This window comes from Brachycentrus maculatus, unplaced genomic scaffold (assembly GCF_059751285.1).
Source record: "Brachycentrus maculatus isolate JH-2025_06_01 unplaced genomic scaffold, ASM5975128v1 h1tg000090l, whole genome shotgun sequence".
Lineage (NCBI taxonomy): Eukaryota > Metazoa > Arthropoda > Insecta > Trichoptera > Brachycentridae > Brachycentrus > Brachycentrus maculatus.
This window is the reverse complement of record NW_028280844.1, coordinates 135,001-146,358: the sequence shown is the minus strand read 5'-3', so window position 1 is coordinate 146,358 and position 11,358 is coordinate 135,001. Positions and strand designations below refer to the sequence as shown.

General features: G+C 30.5%; 1 protein-coding gene across 1 annotated transcript in view; it reads left to right on the top strand.

Moving 5' to 3' along the window:
* Window positions 1–2,298: 2,298 nt before the first annotated feature.
* LOC148310617 (cholecystokinin receptor type A-like) overlaps window positions 2,299–11,358 on the top strand; it is a 105,718-nt gene continuing 96,658 nt past the window's right edge. Inside the window, 1 exon segment of the mRNA XM_088258125.1 lies at window positions 2,299–2,631. Within this exon segment, the coding sequence (XP_088114251.1) occupies window positions 2,299–2,631 (333 nt within the window).

Genomic DNA, 11,358 nt, shown 5'->3' with positions numbered 1-11,358 from the left:
CTCATTCCGTGGATTAAAATAAATTAAAAATCAATTGTTATTTTCATTTATTATAATTACTTAAAGGAACGAAATTAAAACTCACATATTAGAAGATAAAATTAAATTTAAAATATGTATTAAAAATAGTGAAGTAAGGAAGGAATGCTAAGCTGAGATAAGCATTTATACTACACAATTTTCCCTACTTCTATTAAAATGTAATTATTACGATTATTAAAAAGTTCTCATTCCGTGGATTAAAATAAATTAAAAATCCATTTTTATGTTCATTTATTATAATTACTTAAAGAAACGAAATGAAAACTCACATATTAGAAGATGAAATTAAATTTAAAATATGTATTAAAAATAGTGAAGTAAGGAAGGATTGCAAAGCTGAGATAAGCATTATCAATAAAATTAAGAAAGGTGTGTTGAGATCGTTTGGACATGTAGAACGAATGAGTGAGGAAAGAACGGTAAAACAAATTTATGAGGCGAATGTAAGTGGAAAAAAGAGCAGAGGAAGACCGAGAAAAACATGGCACGATCAGGTATGCCAAATACTTGAAAGTGGTCAGGTTAGGAGTCGTATTAGGAGATGCATGAACGTGGAAGAGGCGAAGAATGTTTACAAAGACAGAGTGGTGTGGCGTTCTATTCTCTCTGCCCACCCCTGCTGGGAAGCGGCGTCATGGTTAGTTAGTTTGTTAGTTAGTTATTAAAATATGAAATCATAATTTTACTTTTATTCAATATTGTTTATGAATTTTTCGCAAATAAGAAAGAAATTTCACAAAACAAACGTTATTTTTTTCATGAGAAAAAGGGAGTTTGTGAAAAAATTCTACTTATATATCAATTTGATTTTTCATGTTATGACATAATATTAATCATGTTATTATTTCGTATTTCAAAAGGGATTTTTTTGTTTTGTGGAATAAATACAAATTAATATGTATTTTATTACAAAGCAAAGTGGAAGATAAACACAGCATAAAAAGAAGACCTATATTCTGGCTTGAAAACTTGAGAGAGTGGTTTCACCGTAGCTTTAAATCGCTGTTTAGAGTAGGTGTAGATGATGTGAAAATAGCTATGATGATTGCCTTCGGCGTGAGGTGGGATAATAAGATGAATTTGTTCAACACACGTTCCTCGAATTTGCTATTTACCCATATTTCAAAGTATTTTTTTCTTCATTATTTATAAAAGCATATACCAACACACACACACACACACACACACACACACACACATATGTACATATTTATGTGTGTGTGTATATATATTTTTAAATATATATATATATATAAATATATATAAATATAATATATATATATATATATATATATATATATATATATATATATATATATATATATATATATATATATATATATATATATATATATATATATATATATATATATATATATATATATATATATATATATATATTAAAAAATATATGTGTATATATATAGTGTCACGGACACTTGCGTCAGTGTCTCTCGGTTCGAATCCATTTTTCCATAATTTAATACGTTTTTCTAATAATGAGGCGCTTAGGCTCACAGAAATAATATGAAATTGAAGTATTTTTGTTAATAATAAAAAACACAAATATTTCTCTTTTGAAAAACATATAAATATATGTAAATAACAGATAGGTATCAATAGTAAGGTAGAGAAAAGGAAATTAAAATGATATGGGCACAAAGAACGTAGAGAACCTGATGGTATGGGGAACAAGGCAATCGACGTGGATTTTCCCCGAATAAAATCTAGAAGAAGAGCAAAGAACTCTTGGATGCTTAAGGAAGAAAACACGATTCGAAGGGATGGCCTGTGTGATATTACTCAATCTCTTATATAATAATAATGATAGAAGGACTTACAGCCTGTGAATGAGTAGAACTGACCCCAACAGTCTAAAAAGACGATAAGTTGGGATGGAGACAGGAAGAACATTCTAGCATCATTATTTCACTACTATCCCAAGGAGTGTGATGGAATAATGATGACATATCCCGAAGTATCGGTACGAATGGTGACCCTCCTCAAAAATCATAATATGTATTAATTTGTGTTAATTTTTTGTTTGTTACAGGTGCAGATTCTTGTAATTACATCGTGGAATACTTAAATAACAATACAACGCATAAATAATGAGTGTGAACAGTTGAATATACGTATTATTATCAGAATAATTATGAGCTTAAAATTATTGTTGTGATAGTACATAAATCTTAAAAGTAATTAATAAATACAGTGTGTTTAAAGTATCTTAAGAAGTCAGTAGACATTGTCAAGATGGAGGCTTTTTATACGACAATAACGTCTACATACGGCACTGAATTTATGACGGCGAATCCGTTATTTCCGTTCGAGAATTCAAGTGACAGTTACGATGACAATGTCACGCCTACGAATTTCAGTGACACAGTTTACGTTACAGTTAGAGAGAGTGGCATGAGTAATAAGACCGTCAGTGTAAGGAGTGACGGAGTCTTTGAATCCAAGTTAATAATCCCACTCTATGTGATAATCTTCCTCCTGGCGGTGGTTGGGAACTCGATGGTGGTAATTACATTGGCACAGAATAAAAGAATGCGTACCGTCACGAATGTCTACCTTCTAAATCTGGTAAGTTAATTTTTTGAATATTGATTTTGTGATTGTTTTAAGCAGCTTCAATTTTTCGCAACATATTTTGAACATCTTTTTTATTCCTTGAATGTTTTTTGCAGATACATACATTTTTTGCAGATACATACATACATACAGATACATACATTTTTGCAGATACATACATTTTTTGCAGATACATACATACATTTTTTGCAGATACATAATTTTTTTGCAGATACATACATTTTTTGCAGATATATACATTTTTTGCAGATACATACATACATTTTTTGCAAATACATACATTTTTTGCAGATACATACATACATACAGATACATACATTTTTTGTACTTTGTGTTACATTTCATAAAATAAAGCATTTTTTTTTGTTTTGAATATTGAAAGCATTAACTTTGTGGATCATATTGTTATATTATTTTGAGAAATAAAAAGACTTTGTTTTTTGATCCACTCACATTTTTATTAACCAACTAGTTTCGGCAACAACCTTTTGCCCTCTTCAAGGCTAAATTTTTGTTTGAAAACATGTTTAGTTTTGGTGTTTTTTCTTCAATCTATTTTATCAAGTACATACCTTGTCATCACAGGGATGGCACATACCCATTTCTGAAGATGTCTAAACCGGCTTGTCAAAACCGGTATGAAGTGAAAAGTACCACTTATAAAAGTGGTAAGGTTTTCGTTAAAGTTTAAGTTTTATTTTTACTTTAAACATTTTTCTAAATATTTAAATTATTTTATGACATCTCAACATAGACAAAGAAACAAGTATTGAAAATATTTATCAGAGACTGGATTATTCACCCTACGGATTATATGTCAAAATAATAGGTCTCAATTTGAGATGAAGCATTTATCGTTTGTACAAGACACAGGGTATAAGCTATATACTGCATAAAGTTTCTCAAATAAAGGTGCCACCGTTCGCCAAAATTCCTAATCTATCAACTTATAACTAACATACGAAAGGAATCTAGCAATAGTAGATATTCCATAAACATCTTTTAACAAAATAATCCAATAAGGATTCAGTAATAGAAAAAATAGTAAACGTTACTTAAGAAAGGTGCCGTGGCATAGTTGATCTCTTGACTGCGAAACTGACGTCACAGTTTTGATTCCCACCAAGTGCAAAATATATTCAAGAAATATTTATTTTCAAGTAGTCTGGGTGTTTGTGATGTATTTTCACATTAACATTCCCTATCCTTACTATCCTACCTGCAGACAAGTCTCTAAATGTAGCCTTATGGGTTATTCCTTAAAAAAATGTGCCCGAAATTCATTTAGGATGACGTAGAATTACGGATTAAAATTATTTGAAAATGTTTTTTAAATAATATGAAAATATTCGCAAACCATTAAAACTCAGGGAGAGTGTATGTCAGGATTGAATAGTGTGGCGTTTCATCCTTCAAACAAAGGAGAGTGAACGCTAGGAATAGAGTGAATGGTGCACTGAAGTCAGCTATAGCAAATCACTTCCCTATCAGCGAAAGCTTAACCGGCAGTACACAATGTAGTCCTTATTCAACCACAATGTATGAAAGTGAAGTAAAGCAGACTGAATGCGCTCGTAATGCGCTTTCTCACACGAATATGTGCCAAAACGTTGTATGTTTTTTTTTATCAACAAAGCTTGTAGTATCCAGTGAAAATTTATAGTATTGAAGAATGCAAAACCATAAGATTGCTTGTATAGTCTGTTCACAGTTATTTTACCTGTACTTGTTTTTTTTCAAATTATTTATACCAAATAAATAAATAAAAAAAACAACTAGAGGTAAAATAACTGTGTACAGACTTTTTAATAAAGATATTCAATAAGAACGTGAATAAAAATATATAAATACTTTTTTATCATAAGATTACCATATAAATAAAAAAATTTATCTGAATTCATTGCCTAAGACTTTTGTATTTATAAGCACCTGTGCAAACAGAATTGATTGAATATGACGATAGGCAAATGTATTGTCCGTTACATTACGATGGCAGTAGAACCAATACAATATTACTGAGCGCTTGGAAGAACGGCATTTTTTGTTCTATATTTGGCACCGTTGTAAAAAGTCGATGTCTCTGTAAATATTTAAAAACCTTTTTCAAAAGATTTACTCCAAGTCCCGGATTGACTATTTACAGTGGCGCGTGATGAATAAACGTGGCAACTTTGGTTTAGCGCTTTACATGTCATTGACAGAAGCTGGCAGGTGGCTTATCGACATTTCGCCAACTGAAACATAAAGAATACCAAAAATGGCATTTCCCGGAATTATTCCAGAAGCTTTTGGAATATTAAGCATTTTGGTTGGTACATTTTAATATTTTTTGTTGTTAATTTCAAAAGAAACAAAACGAATTCGGAGCTCTTTTGAATTTTGTTCCCGTTGAAAATTTGTTCCCGTTCTATCAATGGAAAAGTTAAAATGAAAATGTTTGTGCACATAAAAACTAAACAAATTATTTTGAGAGTGTACAAATAATTGTTCAGAAATCTGTGTTTCTCTACAAAGGAGTTATTTTGTTATGTGTAAAAATAACTCCTAGTATTTGGACTCAAAATGTTATGAATAAAATAATCTGGTCAAATTGCAAACTACATAAAAAATTAAAACCATTTTTTCAGGCGTTTTCCAGCATGTTGAAAAATCCAGTAAAGATTTTACGTACATCCAAATACAAGGGTCTCTGATAAATAAAATCTTTTTCAATCTAACAAAGATGGCTCGAGTGAACTTTCGTGTGCAGTGTTATGACTTTAATGATAAATGTCGGAGTTCAAAAATGTTGAGTAGTGTGATTGCCAAACATGGTTAGAATGGTGAGTGTTGCACGTGTGTTAAGTGATCACTTAACCAGCCTATTACAGGTCATAAACCCTGTAAATACTGAGATTTTCATATTCTGTATCAAAGAGGGGTCAAAAATTTAAAAACTTTGATTTACCAAAAATCTCCTTCAATATTAAAAACTATTTCTTTCTTTTTCTTTATATGTTCTGTCTGATCGTCCGGGTACTAACTATCACCGTGGGGAAGGTCTCCCTAACTTGTACCATTCGGAATATGTCTAGTTTAGTAACGTACATTGTTGACTGACACTACAGTTGCCTTCCGCTAATACCACTTCATCCTTTTATCTTATCCCTGAGAATCAGATAAAGGATTTGAAACATGTTGACGTGACCAAATACGCCTTGTTTTATACTATAAATTTTACTCTGATATGGGCCAATCCTTTGGAGATCTTCATTGCCAACAACGACATTCTAGAAACTCTTTTAATGTGCAATTTAAAAAAAATGAATCAGCTTAAAGTATTATTTTACAATGGCTGTAAGAAAGTACGCGAGAAATATAATAAAATGAAGCCAAATTATTTAACAATAGATGAATATTTAGTTAAAATAAGTTAAGCACTATTTTTGTTGTTGTTTTGGCTTCGTTTTAATAAAAATATTGGGTAGATGCGTACGCAAACCAAAAATTTGGATATTTTGATACGAAATGCAATCTTACATATCATTATTTTTCGGAAAACTTTTTGCTCGCGTGTGTGATATCATCTATTTAATTGAAATTTTACCCAATTTGAAATCTTACCCAATTTTAATTCGTTTTATTGAAGTTTAAGTATATTTCAAATGGACACATACAATTGTAGATTTTAATGTTAAAATTGTTTTCGAAAAGCTTATATTTTAAATACATTTTATTTACAAGTTAATATAATATAATACATTATCGCCCTTCAGGATTTTTTTTACGAAAATGGCGCTATAGAAATAACTAATTAATAACCAAAATTATAAATATTACCTTTTCTAATCCAGCTATACAGAAAAATCAGACAATATTGCACAACCCTTCTTTAAGTATTAACCGAATATACCTGATGACAATTTAACGGAATACATTTTTTTAAACGTTTCTCTCTAATCACAAATATAATGCAAGTGAGGAAAAAATCCTGAATTTAATAATCTATGAAATGTTGGTATGAAAGATGTTTAGCATTCTGAGGCATTAATTGATTGTTGTACGTTTACATTTTTATATCTATTAAGTATTGGAAAAACTTATTATATTAAGGAAATTTCTATGTTAAAGGGATAATTCCATTAATTGATTCGGCAGTCACTTTGTGGTAAAATCTATCCATTTTCAATTAATGTTTTACTTGGTAAATACCATTATTTCTTAAAATCTCCTATGACACGTGTTTCGATGCATTCCGTATCATTTTCAAACACCGTATTGAAAATGATGCGGAATGCATCGAAACACGTGTCACAGTAGATTTTAAGAAATAGTAGTATTTACTTAGTAAAACATTGATTGAAAATGGGAAAATTTCACATGATTTCTTATTGTAGTTGAGATCTCCCATTAATATTGCCATTCTTGTGATTCAAAACAAACTTCTTGTACTGAATTTTTGAAGCAGAATTAATTAATCAAGAAAACAATGTTTCCCAAATAAATCAATGTTAACCTTGTACTGAGTAATGGGTTGAAAGTTTGATATCAAAGGACTCTTAGAAGTTGGAATTGAAAAAAGGGTTTTTATCTGAACTGTGTTCGGCTCGTTGGATAAAACAAAACCTTAAGAGTTTCTAAAGGGTATAATTTTGTATTTGATGGAGACACAATAAATGGAGGGAGGGTTTGAAGGGTTTATCAACTATTAATGTAAGAAGATTGTGGTTTACCGAAAACCTAAATAATTGAAATTTAATAGATATTATTCACGAGAGTTATTGGATGTTCACAACTTGTTTCGAAGACATCTTGAAGATATTAGATGGTAGGTTTACATCATTTTCGATCAAAATTTGTCTATGAGAAAGCTTTGTTTGATGTGGGTAGCGCGTTTGCTTACAGTCGATCAAAGAAAACAAAATAACATATGTTATAAAAAAAATATATTAATTACATATCCCGTTGGTGATTTGTTTTGTTTTTCAGAAAAATTGAGCATTTAAACAACACGCTAGCTAAACGTGTTGGTGAGTTTAAGTTCAACCGCCCTTGACATAGAGAACAGACGTTATTTGTAGCCGCCCTTAGTATGGGAAACAGACGCTACTTTTAACCGCCCATTCAGGGTCAGACATGTGCCTGTTGGTCCGCGAGAGGTATTTTTAATCCCTCCTACCCTGCAAATCTACCGAATGTTCCCTTATCCGCTACCTCGGGACGCGTCTTATAGCAGTTACAGGCTCCGCGAAAGATAAGGTAGTAAGTGGATCGAAAAAATCCAAAGGAGAGAAGTCGGGAAAATTAAGAAGAGGCCTACATTCAGCAGTAGAGAAACGGCTGATAAAGCAGAAAAAATAACATATCTAGCTCTATGGCACATTGAGCATACCCCTACTAGGAGTTGTGTGTTAGTTTTCAGATTATCAGGAGAATTTAGGAATATTTTTGTTTTAAAAAATAAAAATAAATTTCATTCTGAAAAGAATTTTTATAAATCTGTTGAGATATCATAACATGTTATCATACACAGTTTAGTCAAACTGCTTATGTTTAAAATACTTGGCTTGCGTAATAGAAAACGAAAAGTCAATCTTTGTTCATACGCTTATATAGTGTTCTTAGTATTGGTATTGTAATTGAGTTTGCCAAAGCATGCAACGGGAAGATATTGACTTACAACGTTGTAAAAATACAAAAGAACGAAGGAAGAATGGAAAGGAAACATAATGTGGATAATATTACAAAACACGTTTCCTTAAATAAATTGTCAGCAAAATATCGTGTAATAGTCGGAAAAGAGAAAACCACACAATAAACAATCAATAAACTTGTATTCGCTCCTTAAATTTTCAATTTTTTAGACAAACTAGTATTTAAAAAAAAATACTTACTTAATGGAATATTTTTTTATATTATTATTTTGGACCGCAAAACATCTTCTTTTAGAGGCTTGTCTGCAAATAAGATAATAAAGATGATTATGGTTAATACGAAAAATATATTAGTTAAGTTATATTAATGCTTGGTTCGAAAGGAGCTTCAATATGCTACAGTGACATCGTTGCATAAAATTAAATTTTTCTTGTTAGAGCATTATCAAACGGACAGTTTGAAAATACCCTAAGTTGAGTTCTACAAATTAAATTCCGAATCAATACAAACAGATTTCTTTTAATGTTTTTTTTTAAATTAGCAATAGAAAGCGATTACTTTCACAGTTGAGGATGTTAAAACTATAGTACATGGCCTGTTGCATGGATTGCCAGGATTTAATTTTAAAAATAATAAAACCAATTAAAATAATTGGTTTAAACGAAAAGTCAGTCAGGTTGTGGTCCAGTGGTTAGTGTTGTGAAGTCTGAGTGAAAGTTTCTAGGATCAATGATAATTGGAGTACTGAAATGAAATATATGTGTATGTTTAAATACAAACATTTATTTATATAAGAAATAGTGACTATGGATAAAATAACTAATTATGAAATTTTACAGATTTTATGTAAAATTTTTGATTAGTTGAAATGCCCTCTAGTTCGAACTTCTCCAAAATAAAATTGATTCTATAATTTAAAGTATGAAAAGAAGGTTTAAGAAGGGGTGAATCAAATTAAAAAAACGATACGTTGTATAACTTTCCCTGGGATCACGAAGGCTCAAGTGATAATATTGTGGCTTCCTTGAGGATACCTAAGGTTGCCAAATTCACCCAAAGGACAAATCTCAAATTAATTATGCAAAGCCTAGCCGTGAGCTTAACGTATATTTTATAGTAATATCCGATTTAGCCCTTCTGGTTAGTGCTGTAAATCAATCATATAGCCGCAGAAGTGGTTCCATAAATCCTTTTTAGAAACCCTTATGTGGGGAATTACTTTCAGGAACTTCATATTATACGTACGTATTATGTGGCTCCATTAGCAGCTACGGCCTTGTTCGTTCGGACCTAATAATGTTCCCGTATATTACAATGTTAATCGTTCCGGAATAATACCCCACATCCTACACGTTCCTGTTCAGTCATGGTGGTTTAACAAAAAATGACGAGTGCCTATCTAAAATAATCGGATTATATTAACGCATTAAAATCCACAGATTTGAAAGAGACAAGTATGGTTAATTTACGTGTTACTAATAAACAATGCTTTATTAAAAGACTTGATTGATATATTAGTTTAAATATAGTTTTATTTCATCGATAGGCTATGCCAAATTCGGGTAAACGCAACTGCTGGTGGCGTTGCTGATTCAATTCCTTGAATTAAATTATTTTTGTATTTTATTGTAAAACATAAATAAAAATCCTCAAATATGAAAATTTGAAGAAATGGCACTCAAAAAACTGATTTAAGAGGTAGATTTTCGGAAATTTCATAAAAGTGGAAATATCTCAAAAACTAAGGCATTTTTACTGAAGTCATATTGTATTTTTTTTGGTGAGTAACATACCTTAAAAGCTGACATAACACCCCATAAAAGGAATAAGTACTTTGGATTATGGGACGCCGGTATATATATCGTATCCGTAGTGTTTGCATTTGTATTTCTCATCATTGCCTTCATCATAATTTTTTCCTAGTGTGTGTAGTTAATTTGTGAATTGTTCTCTGTTAACTATCTATAAATACTTCTTCATATAAGTTATTTATTAGTCATTATAAGTTCTTCAAAAATAATAATAATAAACCAAAAACCTGTATTAACCACGGGTTGTCTACGTAAATAAATATTATTTTGAACCGGAATTTCTATTTGATTAAGATTTTTTTCCTGACGAACTTTGAAGGAAGTGGTTTGTACGTATATCATTAAGAATTTGGAGAACTTTCTCATCCTTCTCCTCCTCCTTATTCGGTGAGGTTCTGTTATTTCTACATCAGTCCACCCGGTCCGGGGTTAACCGACTCTTCAGCTCCAAGCCTGCGGTTTCTCTTATATTATTTAAAGAGTTCTCATCGTTCAAAATATTAAATAAAATATGAAAACTGAGAAGGAGCAGTTCGTTATTTTTTCTGACCTAAGCTGGAATTATGGAAGCAAAATTCATTTAGATAAGTGAAGTTTTGGTAAATTTAACCAACAATTTCATGATTTGTTCAGCGTTTTTTAAAACCTGGCTTTCGAATGCCATAGCAGATGCAAAAAATGGATTTTATTGTAATTATAAAAACATTAAGCAAAATCGGTGTATCACGATTGCTTACAATGTTTTTTTCGTAATTCTTAGTGGTGTTTTTAGAAAAAAAATAATAAAAGTAAACTTTGCTTTTGCTCTTTTATTTATATCACTACTTTGATATTTATATGAAACCAGTAATCGTTTTCTCGTAAGCGATACTTTTAAATGGAGTATTTGTCGTCCCTAGAAAAGTTACTTTTTTATTATTTTAATAATGTTACAAGAAATATAATATATAAATAAATATAATCATTTTTTAATTACACATTGCTTTGTTGTGTAATACATCCATAATTTAACACGGTTCTTGGATTGAATTCTACTTTTATTAACATATACATGTAAATAAAAGTATAATTCAATCCAATAACCGTGTTTAATTTTGATATATTACCCAATAATTCAATATGGAATTCTAACAACCGTCTGCAGTTACAATAAATACACATTGCTTTTTAATAAAATATCTTATTCGAGTTACGAAAGAGACTAAGCTCTTGTGCTTAGAGAGGGACTTACACAGGGTATTACATTTTTAAGCATGTAATACAATCTTTTTTT